General features: G+C 37.5%; 1 protein-coding gene across 11 annotated transcripts in view; it reads left to right on the top strand.

The window, feature by feature from the left end:
• Positions 1 to 23,052, top strand: part of FAM135A (family with sequence similarity 135 member A) — a 159,736-nt gene that overhangs the window by 65,995 nt on the left and 70,689 nt on the right. For 8 of the 11 annotated variants that reach the window (XM_042253844.2, XM_015097684.4, XM_060419930.1 and 5 more), the window contains 7 exons: positions 6,728 to 6,867; positions 6,980 to 7,050; positions 8,550 to 8,723; positions 12,118 to 12,244; positions 12,922 to 13,075; positions 16,758 to 16,835; positions 20,821 to 20,870. In XM_042253844.2, coding sequence (XP_042109778.1) covers positions 6,728 to 6,867; positions 6,980 to 7,050; positions 8,550 to 8,723; positions 12,118 to 12,244; positions 12,922 to 13,075; positions 16,758 to 16,835; positions 20,821 to 20,870 — 794 coding nt within the window. Of the gene's footprint in view, positions 1 to 6,727; positions 6,868 to 6,979; positions 7,051 to 8,549; positions 8,724 to 12,117; positions 12,245 to 12,921; positions 13,076 to 16,757; positions 16,836 to 20,820; positions 20,871 to 23,052 lie in introns of those variants that run through there. The other 3 variants (XM_042253845.2, XM_042253843.2, XM_042253846.2) reach the window with 2 other exon arrangements.

Below are 23,052 nucleotides of genomic sequence, written 5' to 3'. Positions count from 1 at the left end.
AAGCGTCCTCAGCCTCTTCCTGCCATTCTCTCGGCCTCCCTTGTGCATTGGTCTTCTTCCTTCCACCTGTTTTTTCCTCTTGTTTTTCTGTCTCATTTTGGTGGAGCCTGTTCTCCAGCATCTTGTCGGGAAAAGTGGCATACTTTTCTTTCAGACATAAATACTGAAACCTTTAATCTTTAAAATGTCTTTATTCTACTCTTACATGTGTTTAGCTGAGCATGGAATTCTAGGTTGGAAAGGAATTCTCTTTCCTTCAGAATTTTGGGAATGTTGGCCTCTTGTGTTTTGGGGTTGCAGCTTAGCTGTTGAGCACCCCAAAGCTCTAGTTGCTGGTCAAGGGATGTGATCCTTCCCCTGTCAAGAATCCTGTGGGACCCTCTCTCTTTTTCTGCGGCCCTAGTGCACGTGATGGTGCCCCTGTGGTCTCTGAGGCTCACTGGGCCTTTTCTTCCAGAAGCACATGGACTTCAGTTCAGAGAAATGTTCTGTTTGTTATTTTCTCCCACCTGTTTTCTGTGTTCTTTCTTTATAGAACTTCTGTCATTTAGATGGTTGATCACCTTCACTGGTTCTCATAGTTTTTAGTATTTTTCCTCTTACTTTTTTTCTATTTCTGTCTTTTTGTTGCATTTAATAGGTTTTTTTAAATTCAACTTTAACTCTTTTTTTTTTAGCTTTTTGGCTTTCTTTTTCTCCCTTTTTCTTTCTCTGTCCCTCCTCACTTCCCAATTTTTCCTTGCTCCTTCTTGCCCCATTTTTTCTTTTAAAATTCAAATGCTCTTTTGTTGTGTGACTGTTCCTTTGTTGTAGCAACATTTTCCTTATTAAAAATTTATTGTATTGAACTATGGTTGATTTCAGTCTTGTGTTAGTTTTTACTGTACAGCAAGCTGATATATATACATACATATATGTGTATTTATATGCATTCTTTCTCATATTCTTTTCCATTATGGTTTATCACAGGATAGTGAATATAGTTCCCTGTGCTGTACAGTAAGACCTGGTTGTTTATGCATCCTATATACAGTAGTTTGCATCTGCTAACCCCAGCCTCCCAAATCCATCCCTCTCTCGCCCCCCAGTTATAGCAGCGTTTTCTTATTTCATGAATGCAATGTCTTTTCTCTAAGAACAACACTGATAGATTTTTTTAAATTTCTCTCTGCAAGTTGCTTTTCCCTCTGCTTTGGTTTCTGACTTGCATGTTAGAAGCCTTCTTCAGATGTCTGATTGTCCTCAGGTGTCTGCAGGAGGAGACAAGGAAGCTGATTGGACGTTTGGTAAAGCATACTTGGGACTTGTGTCTTTGAGCTTCAGAGTACGGTGATGTTGGTGAGCTGATTGCTAAGGAATCTGTGAAGTCAGCATCTACAGATCTTATCTAATAAAATAAATTTACATAATACATCTATTATACCGACTTGTCAGATTCCCCATGTCAAGAGTTGTGGAAAATCAGATGTTACCTTGTAAGCTGTTGAAACTAATTCTCCATGGCTTCCCAGTTTCTGTACATCTTGTGAGCAGAGACACTGGAAGGCTTTTGTTCCAAATCATCTTTTTAAAGATGTTGCTGTAGTAAAGAGCTTTGGGAGGTATAGGTAGTGGCTCAGACAGTAAAGAATTTGCCTGCAATTCAAGAGACCCAGGGGTTGATCCCTGGGTCAGGAAGATCCCCTACAGAAGGGAATGGCTACCCACTCCAGTATTCTTGCCTGGCATAAACAAAGGAGGCCAGCAGGCAACAGTCCATAGAGTCACAAGGAGTCAGACATGACTGAGCAACTGACACACACATACACACTGACAAAGATAAGGTCTGGCTCCAGTTCAAAGTTTACATAGGTTTTTCTTCAGTTCAGTTCAGTTCAGTTGCTCAGTTGAGTCGCTCAGACTCTTTGCAACCCCATGAATCGCAGCACACCAGGACTCCCTGTCCATCACCAACTCCTGGAGTTTACTCAAGCTCACGTCCATCGAGTCGGTGATGCCATCCAGCCATCTCACCCTCTGTTGTCCCCTTCTCCTCCTGCCCCCAATCCCTCCCAGCATCAGGATCTTTTCCAATGAGTCAACTCTTTGCATGAGGTGGCCAAAGTATTGGAGTTTCAGCCTTAGCATCAGTCCCTCCAATGAACACCTAGGACTGATCTCCTTTGGAATGGACTGGTTGGATCTCGTTGCAGTCCAAGGGACTCTCAAGAGTTCTCCAACACCACAGTTCGAAAGCATCAATTCTCCGGCGCTCAGCTTTCTTCACAGTCCAACTCTCACATCCATACATGACCACTAGAAAAACCATAGCCTTGACTAGATGGACTTTTATTGGCAAAGTAATGTCTCTGCTTTTAAATATGCTGTCTAGGTTGGTCATAAGTTTCCTTCCAAGGAGTAAGCATCTTTTAATTTCATGAGGCAATCACCATCTGCAGTAATTTTAGGTTTTTCTTATAGCCCCTTAAAAAAGATTGAGGTTTCCTAAGCTTAGAGTTCCTCAACTGTGACCAGAACCTCACTGCATGAATAGTATTGACCTGTGTCACCCCCATGTTCCTGGGGAGTGAGAACAGGGGAACTGAGGTGAACTTGAAACTCAGGCTGTTGCTGTGTGTCTCTGGCCCAGGAATCCCGTGTCTCCTGCCAGCACCATGACACTGTGGCCAGCTAGCTTATTGGTTTGCAAGTAGGGTTAGATCTTAGACTCACCACAGTTCCTCAGATACCAGAGAAGGCTAGCCTGTCTCCTTCCTAGAAAGGAAGACTCTAACTGCCAGCCTTCTGGGAACCGAAGGAGGAAGAGCTCTGCGAACTTCTGCATCCAGGATCAGGATCCCTCTGCTCATACCTTGATGCTCTCTGCTTTGCCAGGTGTGCCCATTCAGAGGGCTCTGTTTCACCCTCTCCAGGGAACAAGCTTCTAGACTTCTCAGGTGAAGGGAGCCCATAGCAGGGAGAGGATGTGGGAGTGCGTTCCCTTCCTTCCTGAGAGGTCAGCTTCTCCATTAAGTGTTGCCTGGCTTCTCTGTTTAAAACCGCTGCCTTTCTCACCTGCTTTCCTCTCTTTACCTTTCTGTGCAGCACTTAACTGCCTTCAAATACACTGTATCATTTTTCTTATTTACTATTTTTATTCTCTGTCTCCCTTCCCATTAGGATGTGAGCTCCAAAAGGTCAGAGGTTCTTATCTCTTTTATTTTACTGTTTATCTCTTAACACCTAGAAAGTATTATGTGATGACTAATGGATTATAATAATCGCTGTTGTAATAGGTATTCAGTAAACACTTGCTGACTGGATGAGTGAATAAATGAATGGGATTGTGCCACCTTTTGCCCTTGGCTCCTGATTTGAGAATAAAATTTAAAAAGTTTATTATGTAAATCATTGGTACATCTTTTTGAAAGCTTTAAATATTGATGTTAATTGAGACAGAGGTGACCCTCACAGAAGGTTACTTACTGTCATTCCAAGCCAGCTTAGGATAATTTATTCTGTGTGCAATTTCTTACCCTGTACTTTAGGGTCCCATTCAGGGCACTCCTAACAGTGGGGTTGTTTCAGTTCAAGCACTCCTGTGACTGTCACTCAGTAGTGCTGGATGTGCATAGTGTGTTGGCAGAGCTAGTGGGATTTACTGAAGATCGGATGTAGGCATAAGAGATTAGTAACGATCGAATTAGGGCTAATAAGTGGCAGAGCCTGAATTTCAACCAGTCTGTCCTTAACCATGAGACTATGCTTCTTGGATAAGAAAACAACAGCAAAAAAAAAAAAAAAGACTAAAAGGGCATGGCCCATGAGGTAGGAGCAAAACCATGAAAGTGGGACATCCAGGATGCCTTCAGGAAGGACTGTGTCACTGATCAGAGGCGGATTGTAAGTCAACCAAGATGAACTGTAAGAACAGAGCATTCCTTTTGGCAAAGTGGAGGTCATTCTTTGGTCTTGATAAGAGCAGTTACTTGCCCAAAGTCTAGTTAAGTGTGGATGAATTATCGTTGTGTAAGAATTTACCCCCAAACTTAGTTTAAAACAACAAGCATTATCTCGCAGTTTCTTTGGATCTGGAATCTGAATGTTGCTTAGCAGATTACGTCTGGCTCAGGGTCTCGAGAGGTTGCAGTCTGTTACCTCTGCTGTGTCCACACAGATCCTTCAGAGACTTTGTGGGAAGCGGACACAAGGATGTGAAAGCCATGAGGTGAGAGTCAGGGTGGGGGCATCCTGAAGACCAGCTGTCATGAAATGGGCTAAAAGAGAAAGGGAGGAGATGAAGCAGGGATGTTAAATGCAGAGAATCCTTTGAGGCGTTTGCCAGAAAGGGGGTCAGAGAAATGGGGAGCTTGTCCAGGGGGTGTCCGTGGGTAGATGCCCTGCTGCTGCTGCTAAGTCACTTCAGTCGTGTCCAATTCTGTGTGACCCCATAGACGACAGCTCACCAGACTCCCCCGTCCCGGGGGTTCTCCAGGCAAGAGCACTGGAGTGGGTTGCCATTTCCTTTTCCAGTGCGTGAAAGTGAAAAGTGAAAGTGAAGTCGCTTCCTGTTCTTTTGATGTGTCCCCTCATTTTTCTAGCACTTACTTTCTGGTGTGAAATGATGGGCCAGGCTTGTCTTGTCCTGTGTGTGCCCAGCTCTGGAGTCAGCCATTTCTCCAAAGCCCTGGTTCCTCTTAATGAGAACAGTGTTAGGAGCCAGTACTGGGGTTGTGTTCTCAGCCCCTTTGAGTGGACAAAGCTGGTGAGGATCTGTATACACACACATGTATTTATACATATATGGACATGTTTACGCCTGTTTTTCTTTATCTAGGCGTATAGAAAACCTTGAATTCGCATCAGTGTTTCTAATTCTTATCTAGTGCTGCAGGACTCACTCTGCAGTTGGGTCTCCTTTCTGTTTGTGTCCCTCCTTTGCCTGGAAGTTTCCGTGAGGAAGCTGGCTATCACTGTCCTTGAGGTCCTTGGTTCCCTGTCAACCCCTTCCATAAGCAGGCTGCTGCCCCGTGCCTGCTCCCTCGTGGACACGTCTGCGCGCCTCTGGGGCTTCAGCCCCTCACAAAGCTCCCGTCCCTGTGACCCTCCTCACCCTAACTGAGCCTCTCTGTCTTCCTGCAGGCAGTCTGTTCTCCTCTCTCCAGCCCTGTTGGAGTGTATCAGGCTGCCACTGCCCACACTCACCTTTACACTCAGGTGGAAGTTTCATCCTTTTGTAGCTGCTCTGCCAGGGTGCCCTTCTGCCAGGACCCCCTCCCCTGCAAGCCGTAGGTGCCCTCTCGTGCAGTTGCCCCCTCATCTCACATGAGTGCCCAGCACCCTGCTCTGCCTGGACCGCCATCCCTTCCTACAGAGGCGCCAACATCACCCCACGGGGACACCCTCCTTGTTCTAGGTGGACTCCGGTGTCACACTCTGAGCTCTCTGCCCGCAGAGGTGCCCACTGACCAACTCTAGCTTCTATGACTGCTTTTTCCATCATGTTACTTCTGGAGGGTATTTCCTTGGAGAAGGAAATGGCAAGCCACTCCAGTGTTCTTGCTTGGAGAATCCCATGGACAGAGGGGCCTGGAGGGCTACAGTCGATGGGATCACAAGAGTCAGACACGACTTAGTGACTAAACCACCACCACCACCACCATTTCTGGAGGATAGAGTAATAAGACAGCAAGTAGGCTGACGGGATGAGCTGACACCAACAGCCTGGAGGTGGACCACCCTTTCCAGCAGTTTCCCGCAAGATGCTCTCATCTCAGACACCAGCTATGACTGGAGGATCCACAGGCTACCCTCACTTCTGATCATGTGGCTGCAAGTTGGGAGTCCTGATCTCCCCTCAGGTTCAATGATTGACTAGTAACTCACACAACTCTACTTGTTATTAAAATTCTGTTACAGCAAAGAGATACAAAGCAGAGCCATCCAGGAGAACAGATACATTCAGCCAGGTCTGAAGGGCCTCAGATCTGTGAAGCTCCCATCGTTCTCTCCCCAGGGAGTCAGGAATACATTTCCTGCCCAGGAAGCCTGTGTGATAACACAGAGAGAAGGGGCCATGGCTCAGTGTCTTGCATTTGTTGGTGTTGCGTTACGTGGGCATGACTGATTGGCTCAGCAGCCACATGACTTGGTCTCCAGCCCCCTTTCCTCTTGGACGTTGGGCGTACAGCATGCGGCTGAAAACCCCAACTTTCCAGTCACATAGTTGTCTTACGGGTGTGGCCAGTCCCCGTCCTGAGTCATCTCCTCATCATTTACTTCTGGGCTACCATGAATAACAGACACTTCTGTCACTGAGAAATTCTGGATTTAGAGGCTAGCTCTCAGGAATTAGGGAGAAAAGCCAAAAGAAAGAATTTACCAAAGAATTTGGTAACTTCTTTATTCCCAGGGCTTAGAAGTTACTTCCTAACAACCAGGACAAAAGCCAACCAGATTCCTCTGGCAAATGAATTAATTGTTTACTCTTAAAATCCACCTTGAGGTTTCTCATTTACCTTCTCAGATTAAAATTAGTTGTACAAGAGTTCTGTAATGGTTATAATGTTCTTATCTATTCATTTTTATCAGAGTAATTAATAAACTTTCAGAAATGTTCCTATACTAATATATAAAATAATGGTGTTCAGTTGTATAATCTAACATATAGTATTTTGAAGTAACCACAAGTTTTAATTATACTGTATTTTGCCTTTTACCTGTCAATTGCATATCTTATTTATTTTAGGTGTGACTTTAGCCTTTCCAGCTTCAGTTCACGATTCTCTGATTTGCAGTAAAACATTTCAAATTCTATATAAAAATGAGGAGGTTGTTTTAAATGATGTCATGATCTTCAAAGTTAAAATGTTGTTGGATGAAAAAAAGGTAAACATTTCTTCATATATATTTAGATACATATTTTCATGAAGCCTCAAGGCATATTTCTAACTTTCTATAAAATATTCAAAAGGCATTTCATAGTCTGATTTCTCTTCAGATTGAAGAAACCCTTGAGGAAATGAATTTTCTGTTATCCTTGGATCTACACTTCACAGATGGAGATTATTCGTGAGTAGGCTAATCAAACAGTTGAAAGTCTGTAGTCATGTGTGACTGTTATCTGTCCCTATTAAAGTCCCATTTTCTTCTTGGAACCCAGCCTACCCTCTTCTTCTTTATTTTGAAGTTCTCCCCCCCTGGGAGAGTCTCATGGGAATGGTTAGTCCTGCTTTTTTGTGCTCATGCTGATTCCAGGAGCTGCAGGTAGCAAAGCCAGATGAGCTGAAGAAACACGAAACAGCTTCTGAGACTCTTGGACATTGCACTGTTGACACAGCACCACTGCCTTGTGGCCTTTAAACCTGCCTCAGCTCTGTTCCACTGCGTCACTGGCTACTCTTTCTTGGTGGCGTGAGTGATGCCCTCTTCAGGTGGGGCCTTCTTGATCTTCAGAGAGTTACCGAGACTCATGACTCTTAGACCTGACAGCTGTTTCCAGAGTCCATGAGGAAGATTTCGGACTGGCTACCCTGGTTCAGGAATATCCCCTAACAGGGAAACGGCAGCCCACTCCAGCATTCTTGCCTGGGCAATCCCATGGACAGAAGAGCCTTGCGGGCTACAGTCCATGAGTCACACATGACTTAGTGACTAAAACAACCCTAAACTCGTCCACACATCTGCACAAGTAGTCACACATTTTAGGGACAAGCTGTGCTTGTATCCATTTAAAACAAGAAACAGAGATCCATTTTACTATTCTACTTTTGTAGAAATGCTTCTTGAAAATTGTATACGAATTCAGACTGCTTACGGCATAAATGTCTAGGCAGCCACAATACTGAGAGGTCTGATGTGAGATGCCCTCTACCACTGCAGAGGAATAAGAGTCTTTACATGGTAGCTGCTGCTTCTCTGGAATACTTGTTTATTGCAAAAAGTCCTTGAGGGAATTCTTTCTTAAACCAAGTCAGAATTCTATAAGTAGGGTAAGCTGAAATGAGTACATAGTTCATAGCTGTAGGTACGTATTGGTTAAAAATATGTATATATTTGGAAATAATTTTCATGGCATTGTTTCAGTTTTTGTATGTACAAATCTAATGACTAAATATCAATGATAGAGTATATACTAATTACTTGCTTATTTTTGAGCAACATTTAATAACAAAATTTTGTACTATACATACCTTTTGGGATTTATCATAATAGGATTTGACCTACATGATACTGCAGCTTCACTATAAACAGTATTCCCTACTCGAGTAAAATTTTAGGATGAGAGTATTTCCTAAAGTATCAAAAAAAGACTCATTTTGTAGGCACAGTAGTGAAAAACAGTCCATTAACATGGAAATTGTAAGTACAGATAGAAAACTGTAAGTAAGATCTGGTTATTTCTTTATTGTTAGATTTCATATTGCTGTCTAATGCAAATGTGATGCTTTAAAAATTGTTCTCATTTTGTTTTTAAAAATTAGTTAAGTAATTAAATGTTTTGATAGTTTATAAAACGTTGGCCTTCACTAAATTTCTGTACTAACACACAGACGGGTTGCTTTTCATAGGGCAGATGATCTGAACGCCTTGCAGCTAATAAGCAGCCGCACGCTGAAGCTGCACTTCAGCCTCCAGAGAGGCCTCCATCATCACGTTAACGTCATGTTTGATTATTTCCACCTTTCTGTTGTGTCTGTTACAGTCCATGCGTCACTGGTTGCGCTACACCAGCCACTGATAAGGTAAATGTAACCAGCTCCCTGATCCTTATTAATATCAGTTCAGTTCAGTTGCTCAGTCGTGTCCGACTCTTTGCAACCCCATGAATTGCAGCACGCCAGGACTCCCTGTCTATCACCAACTCCCGGAGTTCACTCAGACTCACGTCCATCGAGTCAGTGATGCCATCCAGCCATCTCATCCTCTGTCGTCCCCTTCTCCTCCTGGCCCCAATCCCTCCCAGCATCAGACTCTTTTCCAGTGAGTCAACTCTTCGCATGAGGTGGCCAAAGTACTGGAGTTTCAGCTTTAGCATCAGTCCTTCCAAAGAAATCCCAGGGCTGATCTCCTTCAGAATGGATTGGTTGGATCTCCTTGCAGTCCAAGGGACTCTCAAGAGTCTTCTCCAACACCACACCTGATTAATATAGTTTCTTTTATTTTTATAATGAAAGCATATGCTTTGGTGAAGATAACTGAAATAGGAATTTCTAAAGTCACACTTATTTAATACTTTCGTTTTTATACTAAAGTGTTAGTAAAATTTAAGAGCATAGAAATATTAAATTGATGACTTTTTTATTGCAAAAATATGGAGCAATCTTTGGCAAGCTGACCAGAAAAAATAATGCGATATGGAAGCAACCATATAGCATTGTTTAGTATTGCATTTATGTAATGCTACACTATAATTATTCATTCTCTGGGAAAGTATATTCATCTTTTCATAGCTTTTTTTTGTCTTTTCTCTGAATGGACTTAGTTTTATCTTCTTAAATCTGTACTATACAATAGTTCTTGTTTTCTAAGTTATTAACCAATTTTATGGATCTTTTTAAACTATTGCATATTAGCCTAAAGGTATATAATATTCTGGATTATAATGAATGCACTGGGATAATTGTTTTTTCTGCTCACTTCCATGGGGAGATGAATTGTCTTTCGTTAATGTGAGGATACAGTTCGAACTCTTTAGTTCTCAAAAAACCATCATCCTTATGGCAGGGGCAACAGAAATGACACTTTTAAATCAGTAACTTATGTGAAAAGATTCCAAATTGACTTGATTTCTGAACTACTTTATGATTGCTGGCATAAATCTTTTTGCAGCAACTGATATTAGGAATGATGCTCAAGGGTTATGATTTTAAACTGACTTATCAGAAAACTAAGTAGGTGATTTTGGGAATTACCCTGCGAATTTATAGAAAACCAAGACACTTTAACAAATTTTCCCCGTAGTAACACCCTGTTGCGTATCTTTAAGCTGTAAAAATTGTGAGCACATCTTCCCCTGTGTTGTCCCGTGATGTCTTTAGAGCATGGGGCCAGGAAGAGTGTTTCTCCTGATGACCCACTTTTGCCTTCCTTATTCTGTAGTAAGATCTGTAACTAGTTATTGTGCAAGTCTTGTCTTTCCTATTAGACCTTTGAGAGCTTCTTCTCAGTTGCTATAACTTTGTAAACAGGAAAATGTTCCTATTATTATACATAATTTTATTATAAACATCTTCAAAACAATTTTAGATGTTGATTAAATAAATTAATATTTAATAGCACGATAACTCAGTGAAACTTCTTTGATAGGAAAGTATATTTTTTGAAATATAGCTTTTGAATAAGTAGTATATTTGGTATGAATTATGTGTTAGGTTTTGAAATTAACTTTTTATCTGTTTATACAATACATTCCTGTAGTCTTCTGAATTTATTTTTATAATTTCAGTAAGAATCCTGAACTATACTATTCCAACCATTCCTTTTTCTTTATAACAAATAAATACATTTATGGCTTAGTTTCTTTTCTGAAAAAATGTAGGAACTGTTTGTTGAGACTCACTCGGGTTATTAGTGCTGCTTTTTAGTCCCTGGTTATATAGAGCTCATCCTGGTAACATCAGTGTGTGCTTCCTCTTGCAACACAGCTGTTTTTGCCACAAGCTAGTAGGGGAAAGAGGCAGCTCGTGTCCTAGAGACCTTTTGCTGGAAGGAGAAGACACTTTTGGCTCAGAATCAGAAGCCAAGAGTATTAGCTGTTGGCTCTGGTTAGTGATGGGAGAGGAGACTGGGGTGCCCGTAACAGCTGAGGTTGCTCCTCTTTCCGTTGTTGCCTGGGCTCTGAAGTCCCCTCTCTTGCCGCTGGAGCTGTGCCCTAGAGGGAGCAGTGCCTTCCTGCGCTTCTTGGCCTGCACACCTGATGGTTGGGTAGGGAAGGAAAGCAAGGCAAGGGGGAGAAGGCCGTCTGCTGGTGGCATGTGGGAGAGGGCCCTGTTACCAGCAACATTCCTCACCGTGTTTCTGCGAAGACAAGTTTCCCCTGAAGTTTCGTTATGGCTGGACTTTTTAATCCTCTAAAGTAAATGAAAAAAAATTTATAAGATTACCTTTTAAACATTATTTTTACATAAAACAATTTCTATGATTAACCCAACTGTAGATATAAATCAATTATTTTAAGTAACTGGGATTAGGATTTCTTTCTTTGCTTTTTTTGCATAACTTTTTTCTTATACTTGATATTTTTTTTAAGTACAGCTTCTTTGACTCAATATTGAGAAACTCAGTTCTGTCATAGCAGGTGGAATTTACCATTGCCTTGCTACACCCTCTTGGCTAGGATCTAGAGATTTCATTGTTGCAAAGCAAATTGATTTTGCACATAAAGGCTGCCCTCTGCTTTTGGTACATTTGATTCACTTTCCTGCCTTACCCCTTTTGCCAAACTGCCAGACAGTCAAATGCTTTGGCCTTCTTATAATTAGCTAGTACTTAATCTTAGAAAAAAATTTGTCTATGATTTTTAAACATTCAAGCAGAATATGGTTCTTATTCTGTAGAAATTGTGATATATTAAATGTAATGTTAGTACTAACAGCAGTGGTTCATACCCTATGTGATTGAGGTAGTGCCTTGAAGCACTTACTTAGGTTATCTTAGAGTTTATAGACTTAGTGAAGAGAAAGGAAATAACTTGTTTTTGAAGAAGAGAGAGAACAAGTAGACTCGTGGTTTTCCTTTTTCTGCCTTTAAGTGGGACCTCTTTATTTCTGTAAGCAGCACCTATATTTGACTGTTAACTTTGTGAATTTGGTCACCAGTTCTGACAGGTTAGTATTTCCAAATTAAAGCTGGTCCCTCATTGGTCCCTGAGCTACTCTTGATCCCACCCTGTTTTATCCCTCCCCAGAGCCCAGTAATACAGAAGTAGTCTCAAGCATCTAATCTTGAGGTTTTTTTTAATAATAATTCAGATTTTAAAGGAAAAATTGTAGAATTACTTAAAGAATAGAAATCATAATCTTGCAAAGTCCTTGCTTTTTATTCTATTCCTCAAAGACTTTTTTTTGGTAAACATTTAACTTAGCACTCTATAAATAGACTGTTATGACAACAATAATGTGATGCTTGTTCCTCCAGTTTCCCTCGTCCTGTGAAGACGACTTGGTTAAACAGAAATGCACCAGCACAAAACAAAGATTCTGTGATTCCTACTCTTGAAAGTGTGGTCTTTGGTATTAACTACACAAAGCAGTTATCACCGGACGTAAGAACTGATGTTTTTATAAAGCCTCTTTTCTCTTGTTTTGAATGAAATGTGTTTTCACTGTTATCTGTGGATGTAGTAGTTCTTTTATTAATTATTTGAGCTCAACGACTTACAGATCTAATTAAACATAATCTTCACAAGTTGATTGGTTCCAGTGTTTTTTATGAAAACGAACCTGATGCTTCAAGATTTTACAAGGTTTTGTGAATTGGGATCTTTGACAGGCATTGCTTTTTTTAACTTGTTCCTGTCACCTCCTGCTCTCTTAATGGAGCTGGTAGGATCATTCCAGAGGAGCCTGTGAGGAACCCCTGCCAGAGTTGAGACCTAACTTGCAGCAGTATAAGTATAGCTGTACTCCCCTAAAGGAAGAGAGGGTTCATACTATAAGAACAGAGTGTCCCTCAGTTGAAATGCAATCTGAATGTCAGATTTTCAAAAATCATCATTTGATCTGCTTGTTTTTAAAGTCCAATGAAACTAAGATTTTTCAAATCACATTTCCTGTGTTTAAGTTACCTGTATGAATGAGAGTAACTTCCTAAGATGCTGCTAGACTTCTTACATGTTTTAGAATAACTGTGATTAGTAAATCCTTTATTTTTCTAAGTTTCAGTGTGCTATTTTTAGACCCTGGTTACTAACATTGTGTCCCAAATCGGCTCTTTGTTCAGGGCTGCAGCTTTGTCATCGCAGATTCCTTCCTGCGTCACGCCTACCGTTTCCACTACACCCTCTGCGCTGCCCTGCTGCTGGCCTTCAAGGGGCTGCACAGCTACTTCATTACGGTAACAGAAGAGCTCCCCTCTTGTCAGAAACTAGAACTGGGTATGTTGAAAGTAGCCAGGACCTCTTCATTCTCATACTGCTGTTATCAGCTTGGCCATAGTTTCTGTACTTAGTTAGTATAGCTAGTTTGCTTTATGTGCTTCACCTTTACTTCTCTCTCAACTCCGTCTTTTTCAGGCTTTGATAATTACTTACTGAAATTTTAAAAAATTTTATGATATTGAGAAATAATTTCTTGGTGCTAAGTTTGTGATGAGTCTTTTGATAGATTTTTTTAACAGTATGTCTTCTTAGAATATAACCAGAAAAATGTACTAGAAAGCAAATTTAATTATCCATAGAATTATTGCATAGGAAGATAAATTAGGGAAGATAAATTCAATAGATTAGGTAATATAAATTAAATCCATACTTCCAAATAGTTAATAGTCTAAGCAGATTATATGTACTTGGAACCTTTTGTAAAATATATTGATTTTAGGTGATCTCAGATCTTCTTTCTTCTATTTCACTTCAGCAAATAATAACATTACTCAGTTTTAACATTTTGAAAATAATTTAAATAATTTCTAAAGATCAGTCTTCAGTTTTAGTCCATCAGTATATACCTGTATGTTGTAACACATAATAAAAAATCATTTGCGTTGATTTTGTATACCACTTATAGTTTGCAAAATACATATATCATTTCACACAAGATTATTGATTTATGAAAATGTTTTTATTCAGACATTTTATGAAAGTTTTATAAGCTTTTATTTTCAAATATGAGCTAATAGCTCATCAATAGCATATTTTAATTATTTCTTTGGAATAAATTATTTTCATCATACTTGAATGAATGAGAAATTGCTTTTTAAATTTTACTGAAGTTGATCACTGTTCTTATTTATTTGTTTCTCAAGGATCTTAGTCTTTTAACAATATTGATGCACTATCAAAATAGTCACTGTTACTGAAAATAATTCTTGTCTTTGAGACTAACTAGCCCACTTTTATAATTGCCTACTTTGAGCTACAAAAGAATTAAAAGAAAGTGAAATGATCTGTACCTCACTTAAATTCAGCTGTGAGAACAGGCTGGCTGTTGTACCCCTACTTATCAGCAGCGGCTCCAGTGGGTTTGATAATTCCATTATTCAAATATTCCATTAAACAGATTTTACTCAGTTGACTATTTAGAGTGCTTCATTCAAGGGTCTCAGTGTAGCCCCTTTACAAGCAGTAGGAAAGCGTTTGTTCTTTTTTGCTCATGTGTTCTTCCTCAAGACAAAAACAGTAGCACAGAAACATTTTGGTTACTCTTTTCTAAAATATTCTTTTTCCTTGCTGTTTTATATACTTAGCATCCATTTGCTTTCCTTAGGAAAGTTCTTTAAGAGACTACTGCCTCAAATGTGAACTTTTAAAAATGTTGTTTTTTGAAAATGAAAGAATTGTTTGTAGAATAGAACTAATTTAGGCTATTACTTGTTCTCAATTAATGGGTAAATTGTACTCCATTTATTTTTAAATTTTGTCCTTTGGAGCTCAAACACATTTTCTTAGGAGAACTGTGTGATGAATTTTGGTTAATTTAGGTTTAATGGTCAGGCCACAAAACTGTGAAACCATAATATTATTAAAGGACAATACCATATTCCTGAAAAGTAGTGGGTAACACAGAAGCCACGTGTAATGCCATTTCTGAGGAGAATCTGTGAACAGTTTAGGTGTTGAATGTTGTAGAATTCACAGAGGCACCGTCATGTAGTACTTAGGACTGCATGTTTGCACCACTGTTGTCCCTTACTACTGGTAAGTAACTGGGGCTGAGTATACAAACTGACTTCTCCTCTAAGGGCAGGAGGATTGATGGGATCCAGATGTGCAGAGTGTGTCAGAAAGAAAGATGAGGGCATGCAGAAAGCAGAGGTTGTTAATGGAGGAATTCCCTCGGGCTGAGCAGGGTGCTGAGGAAAGAGCAGGTCTCTGTCTCTGGAGAGCTTTGACCTCCCCATTCCCTTAATGAGGAGTCAGTCCAGCGTTGAGAGAGGCCAGAGAAGCAGCCCAGCTAAGGGGCGTTCCTTGTGGTTTCAGTACAGAGCGCCCTAAGTGAAGTGGGCCTGTCCATGCCTGTGTAATTGTCAAATAGTTTTAACGTGTAATATTTTCAAATGAAAAACACTTATACCACATTTTAACTAAGAAAAAAATATTTTTCTTCAGAAGGAAATAGTGTTTAAACAGGCATCTCTTGTCAAAGGCAAAGATTTATTTCAAAGCATAGATAGTATTAGCACTTTATCACTAACTTAGCTAACCTCAATTTGATAATTCATTTATTTATATGCTTTTTAACTTTCTCTCAGATAAAGATGGCTTTTATGACACATGTATTATTTTGAGCTTATAAATATAATATAGAAAATATCATAATTTTAAAAAGCCCTTATATTTAATTTCAGGAGTAAATATCAATTTTATTCCAAATTATTTGCTTAAAATATTTCACCAGAAAACAAAATTCTAAAGCAAACCCCGACTTAAATTTTAGATAAGTAGATAATAGTGATAGATTAAAATTATTAGTACCTTACACATAGTATTTACTCAAAATATATTTGTTGAATAGATAAGTGAATGAAATAGCACGGGGAAGATTTTGTTGACAATTGAAAGGTACATAGGCATCAGCATATACTTTATAGTAGTTTCCTAGGGATTTTTAAAAATCAAAATTCATCTTCAATAAATATTTATTAGTAACACTTCGGGTTATCCTTAAACTTTTCATTATTATTTATATTTTCTTTTCTATTTGTTGTGAATTTTAGTTTATTCTTGAATGTGTCTTCAAGGAAAAAAATCTAAAATTTTTGTTAACTATTCAGAATAAAACTATTGCACTTTCTAAACTGTTATCATTGTTTATTTTTATCCTAGCAAAACTAAATTTTGTTAGATACCAGATATTTCTGTAAAACACTGTTCACTAAATATTAGTATATCCACCAGTTTTATTAAGTTTATAAAAAGTAATTCTTGGTTAGAGGGTGTATTCTGGTTCCTTCTCCTATTTAGCACTTTTCTCGGGTTTTCAAATAAGTCTAAAGTCAATATTTTAAGTAAGTCTGTATTTCAAATAAGTCTAATAAAGTCTTCAAATTCTGCCATGCTATGAAGAGTTTATCTAAACTCCATTCCCTTTTTAAAAATAATGCCTTGAATTCCATTTTGCTTGTGTCTTTTTCTTTTCTCATAGATGAATGATGTACATTTTTTTTAATGACATTCAGTTAAAATACTGGTTTGGTAAAGAACTGTTTTTGAAAATGAGCATTATGAATTCTGAAATCTAGGCTTTAGCAAGTTATGAAACCTTTTTGGCCCCAGTCTCTACACTTGTAAAAGCAGAGGATTGACCTTGCTGATATCTGACACCTCTGCCAACTCTTAAAATTCTGAGTTTAGATAGTAAAACATAAAAATAATATTGGATTATGAAATGTTGAGTGGCACATGCACTTAGAAAAAAGAACAAAGTAACATAAACATGAATGTACATCATTTGTAATTCTAATAAGCTAATCAACTAACTGAAAGATTCTGCTTTGGTGTTCTAATCCAATTGCACTAGTGAGTCAATACTAAATCTATTAATCACAAAGTGGAAAATTCTAGTAAATTTTGTTGTAAAAGGAGTATAGTAACTAGTGCTGTGTGCAATCCTTATAACTAGCCAAAGCCAACATGCAGGTCCTTTATGAGCGCCTTCTCAGAAGAAAACAGCCAGCAACCCAGAAAGACACCTGTCTAGGTACGTTCACAAATAGGTTAAGTAAATAATCCCTTTTAATCAATAAGAAACTTTGCTTTAATTTAGTACCAAATTTCATAAATATGTATTTTTTAATATTGTATATTCCTGCCACCCTTACTTAAGAACTTACTTTAAGAATCAACCTGATTTGTAGTTGAGCTTTGGTTAATTCTTAGTATGTTCAGGATTTTGGAACATTTAAAATTGGAAATGTTAAATGCAAAGATTTCTTTGGTTTTTTTCCATATTCATTTTAGAGTTCCTGCAAAGAGCACTTTTTAGAAACTATGTTCATTGCCAGAATTTGTTAGTTTAATGATAATGACTTAAATTTGTTCAAAGTCAATTTGTCTTTGGGTAGGGCTAAAGGTAATAAAATGTGGTTTGAAAACTGAAGCTAATTTCATGTATTACAGAATAAACAGAGAAACATCTTTAATATCTGGTTTTGTTTTTTGAGTCAGTTTGCATTTATTTTTTTATTCTAAATTTAAAAAGCAAAATATAGGAATATCAAATCACTGCTACCCAGATATATTACATATTTGAAAAGAGATATTCTGATTTCATTATTTCATTGGTATATTTCTCTATATGTTTTAGACTTTTGTTCTTGAATAACAATAGTACTTAGTTTATTATCTTTCCCTAAGTATATTAAAAGTTTTTAGTTTGAGTAGACCATCACAATTAACATTTTTTAAAAGTTATGAAAAGCTATAGAATAAAAAATAAAATTAAATCACAGCATTTGTCTCTCAGTTTTCAAAAGTATGGACAAAAGGAAATTAAGAAGCCAAAATATTTCTCCACATTTCTCAGATGAAAATTAGCTCAGAAATATTTCCATTGGGTCAGTTTTCATTAAAATTGTTAAGCTAGAAACTTACCAGGAAGGAATAAAGAAAAGTTGAAGATTTATTTATGATCATTGTCTTGGAACATAATTTAATCCTCTCATTAAGTAACTTAAGTATAAAGTTAAAGAACTCATGGTATGAAATTATGGTCATTTATGACATATTTTAGTGTTCTCTTTAGCAAAAAATTGTACTACTCATTTCCTGTTGCATTGCCAGCCTATCAGTTTACATGTGAGCATTCTAAATGATTTTTTAAAATGCTGCTCATTTAATAAGTTCTCTATAAAGAAGGGCCCAGTTTTTGGTTGGATAGGAAAAAACTTGATTCAAAACTAAAACATAATGAACTTAGTTAAATAATTCTTCTAAAAATATGTGTATATCTTTTATCCTTCATTCCTGACATTGTATTAGGATATTTATTGAATGAATGAATAGATGAGTGGGTAAATAAATTTAGAAAATAAATTTAAGATACATTTACCCTTTGACCTCTAGCAGTTGCACTTTTGTTCATAGAAAGGAGTACTAGTTTTTTGTAGCATAGAAAGGATTACTACTTTGTAATGGTATTTGTCCATGCATGTTCATCACAGTATTCTTAGTGACAAAACACTGAAAACACAGATAAATGTCCATCATTCAGCAAAGAATAGAGTGTGAAGAATATTATGAGGTCCTTACACCAAGGAATATTATATAGCCATTTTTTAAAAAGTGTTTTAGAGCTGCATATCAGATTTGTATGAAATACTACTGAGATATCATGCAGAAAGTTTGTAAAATACAGCCCATTTTTATAAAACAGTAACTCCAGATCTTATATATGTGTATATTTGAAAATATGGAAGGATGTGTTCTAGGTTGCCATCTTGGATTAGCAAGAGGAGCCAAGTTTAAAAAGTTTGTAGGGAGTTCCCTGGTGGCCTACTGGCTAAGATTCTGGGCTTTCACTGTCATGGCCTGAGTTCAAAACCTGGTGGAAAAACTGAGATCCCACAAGCTACATGACATGGCAAAAAAAAAAAAAAAGTTAGAAATTAATAACCTTTGTTATTCTAGAAATTTATGTAAATCTCTAGAAAATTATATAAATAGGTATATAGGCATTAAAAAAAATTAAACTCAGTTAAAATCCTAAATTATTTTTTAAGTCATTTCAACCCAAAGATTTTGAAGTTAAGTTTTACATTTAAGCATCCCTTAAGGTGTTTGCATTGAAGTAGCTCTCAAGAATCATAATGCATAGACCAGTTTCTGCATTTAAGCTCTGGTATGTAAAGGTGACGAAAGTGTATCAAACTCTACAAAGTTTATGCTCATTTTTAAAACATTAATAGGATATGTAACCTACTGAGATCAATTTTGCTGATTTTCTTCCATCTCAGGAAAACATCATGAGTGATATGAAAATAGATGTTGGCATATGAAAGTTACGATTTTAACACAGGGTCTGTCGCAGATTTTTTTTTTTAACATAACATTAGAAGCCACTGATTTATCTGATAGTGAAATGATTTGTGAAATTGAAGCAAATTTCTTTAGTTATCAGTGGTTATTTATATATATTTTGTGAATTATATAACATTTGTATCCTACGGGTTTTAGTTATCAGTGGAGTATTTATTGTTCAGATCATAGTTTGTTTTTTTTCTCAGCAGTGTAACTGCTTATTTTATCAAATTTAAATGTTTACCATTCTTTTATCAAGAAGTAAATATTTAGTATACCTTATGAGATAAGTGAGCTGAGGAATGAATTCAAAGATACCACAAAAATGTTTTCTTGTCTTTGAGTGAAAATGATCAATTAAAGTCACTCTAGCAGCAAGATTATGGAATCTTGTGTGTTGGTAACTATGCTGTTAGAGTTGTCCCAGAAAAACTCATTTTAGTTTGATTTCAGATAAAAGTAAGTGTATCTAAACGTGATATTTTAGGCGTTAGCAAAATCTTTTCCCTGCAAAAAATAACTGATTCTATTCTGTTGGTTTCTGTATTCCTTTGTAAATATTACCATTTTAATTGTAAGTTGATCTGCATCCCCTCTGTGTAAATGGTTATAGCATACATTAAATATAAATCAAGATTATATAGAAAAAAATGGCCTTGGTTTTAGACTGCCTTATAGGAAACTAAATTTATTGAACTAAGATATAAACTTACATTTTTGTTGAAAAGAATTTTGTCATTCATTTTCATTCAGTAGCTTATATTCCAGGTATGTTTTTATTATTTTGACTTGAACTTTTTAGAAATAGCTTTTATAAAAGGTAAAGTATGTGTATATGTAATACAAAATACTAAGATTACTAGAATTTTTAATATGTGAAATACAGTAAAACTTTAGTTATATGTTTTATCTTTTCCATGATGCAGTTGTGCTGGTTACTTGAGGCCTGTAGTCAGTACTTCTTGACAGTGTTTGACTCTTAATTTAATACAGGCATACTTCACTTTATTGCGCTTCAGGATACTGTGGTTTTACAAATTGAAGATATATGGCAACCTTGTCCCACGCAAGTCTGTTGGCACCATTTTGTGTCTCTGTGTCACATTTTGGTAGTTCTCCCAATATTTCAAGCTTTTTCATTATTATCCTTATATTATGGTGATCTGTGATCAGTGATTTTTTTTTTATATAACTATTACCAAAAAAATTACAACTCATTGAAGGCTCAGATGATGGTTGGCACTTTTTTTTTTATCAATACAGTATTTTTTAATGAAAGTATATACATTGTTTTTTTAGACATAATGCTGTTGTATACTTAATATACTACAGTATAGTGTAAACATAACTTTTATATGCACTGAAAAACCAAAAAATTCATGTTGCTGGCTTTATTGCAGTATTTGCCCAATTGTAGTGTTCTGGACCTGAACCACAGTATTTTTGAGGTATGCCGGTAATCTGAACATATAATTTAATAATCATCACATTACCTGTTTAATGTATTTATGGAAATATATTACATTGAAATTCAATTCATCTAATATAGTCCAGATATTTTGTAACCTCCTAGATTTTTAAAAGTAATTTACTTATAAAATTTCAAAAATAATTTTCAGATATATAACATTGAAATACTTACTTTAATTACTGTTTACTCCTTTCAGAGGAAATGGATGTAGAAGCTCGACTTACTGAATTATGTGAAGAAGTTAAGGTATTTGGATTTTTAAAATTCACATTACCAAATTATTTGAATGGATTCTGTTTCCTTTTTAAATACTTTATTGAAAATTATTTTTCCTTTCTCAAATGCAAAGGTAAAATTGTTGATTCTAGGTAGAAACACAACTTAGTTGATCAAACAACATTTGACTTGAGTGTGAAGTTAAATTATCTTTTTCCTAATCATTATTGATTAGAATCTTTTTAAAAAATTTTTATTTTATTTTTAATTGGAGGATAATTGCTTTGCAATATTGTGATGGTTTCTCCCATACATCAGCATAAATCAGCCATGGGTATACATGTGTCCCCTCCTCTTGAACCTTCCTCCCACCTTGCTCTCCACCCCACCTGTCTTGTTGTCACAGAGCACAGGCTTTGGGTTCCCTGCTGCTGCTGCTGCTAAGTCGCTTCAGTCATGTCCAACTCTGTGCGACCCCATGGACGGCAGCCCACCAGGCTCCTTAGTCCCTGGGATTCTCCGGGCAAGAACACTGGAGTGGGTTGCCACTTCCTTCTCCATTGTAGGAAAGTGAAAAGTGAAAGTGAAGTCACTCAGTCGTGTCCGATTCTTAGCGACCCCATGGACTGCAGCCCACCAGGCTCCTCCATCCATGGGATTCTCCAGGCAAGAGTACTGGAGTGGGGTGCCACTGCCTTCTCCAAGTCATACAGCAAATTCCCACTGGCTGTCTGTTTAACATATGGCAATGTATATGTTTCAGTGCTACTCTCGTAAATCACCGCACCCTCTCCTTCCCTCGCTGTGTCCAAAAGTGTGTCCTTTATGTCTGCTTCTCCCTTGTTGCCCTGCAAATAGAGTCATCAGCACTATCTTTTTATTTGTTTTTTAATTTTTATTTTTACTTTATTTTACTTTACAATACTGTATTGGTTTTGCCATGCATTGACATGAATCCACCACGGGTGTACATGCGTTCCCAAACATGAACCCCCCTCCCACCTCCCTCCCCATATCATCTCTCTGGGTCATCCCAGTGCACCAGCCGCAAGCATCCTGTATCCTGTATTGAACCTAGACTGGCGATTTGTTTCTTACATGATAGTATCCATGTTACAATGCCATTCTCCCAAATCATCCCACCCTCTCCCTCTCCCTCTCCCTCTGAGTCCAAAAGTCCGTTATACACATCTGTGTCTTTTTACTGTCTTGCATACAGGGTCATCATTGCCCTCTTTCTAAATTCCATATATATGTGTTAGTATACTGTATTGGTGTTTTTCTTTCTGGCTTACTTCACTCTGTATAATTGGCTCCAGTTTCATCCATCTCATCAGAACTGACTCAAATGTATTCTTTTTAATGGCTGAGTAATACTCCATTGTGTATATGTACCACAGCTTTCTTATCCATTCATCTGCTGATGGACATCTAGGTTGTTTCCGTGTCCTGGCTATTATAAACAGTGCTGCGATGAACATTGGGGTACATGTGTCTCTTTCAGTTCTGGTTTCCTTGGTGTGTATGCCCAACAGTGGGATTGCTGGGTCATAAGATAGTTCTATTTGCAATTTTTTAAGGAATTTCCATACTGTTCTCCAAAGTGGCTGTACTAGTTTGCATTCCCACCAACAGTGTAGGAGGGTTCCCTTTTCTCCACACCCTCTCCAGCATTTATTGCTTGCAGATTTTTGGATTGCAGCCATTCTGACTGGTGTGAAGTGGTACCTCATTGTGGTTTTGATTTGCATTTCTCTAATAATGAGTGATGTTGAGCATCTTTTCATGTGTTTGTTAGCCATCCGTATGTCTTCTTTGGAGAAATGTCTATTTAGTTCTTTGGCCCATTTTTTGATTGGGTCGTTTATTTTTCTGGAATTGAGCTGCATAAGTTGCTTGTATATTTTTGAGATTAGTTGTTTGTCAGTTGCTTCATTTGCTATTATTTTCTCCCATTCAGAAGGCTGTCTTTTCACCTTGCTTATATTTTCCTTTGTTGTGTAGAAGCTTTTAATTTTAATTAGATCCCATTTGTTTATTTTTGCTTTTATTTCCAGTATTCTGGGAGGTGGATCATAGAGGATCCTGCTGTGATTTACGTCTGAGAGTGTTTTGCCTATATTCTCCTCTAGGAGTTTTATAGTTTCTGGTCTTATGTTTAGATCTTTAATCCATTTTGAGTTTATTTTTGTGTACAGTGTTAGAAAGTGAT

Source organism: Ovis aries, chromosome 9 (assembly GCF_016772045.2).
Source record: "Ovis aries strain OAR_USU_Benz2616 breed Rambouillet chromosome 9, ARS-UI_Ramb_v3.0, whole genome shotgun sequence".
Taxonomy (NCBI): Eukaryota; Metazoa; Chordata; class Mammalia; order Artiodactyla; family Bovidae; genus Ovis; species Ovis aries.
Note: the sequence above shows the minus strand (reverse complement) of the source record. Positions and strands in the feature narration are given on the sequence as shown.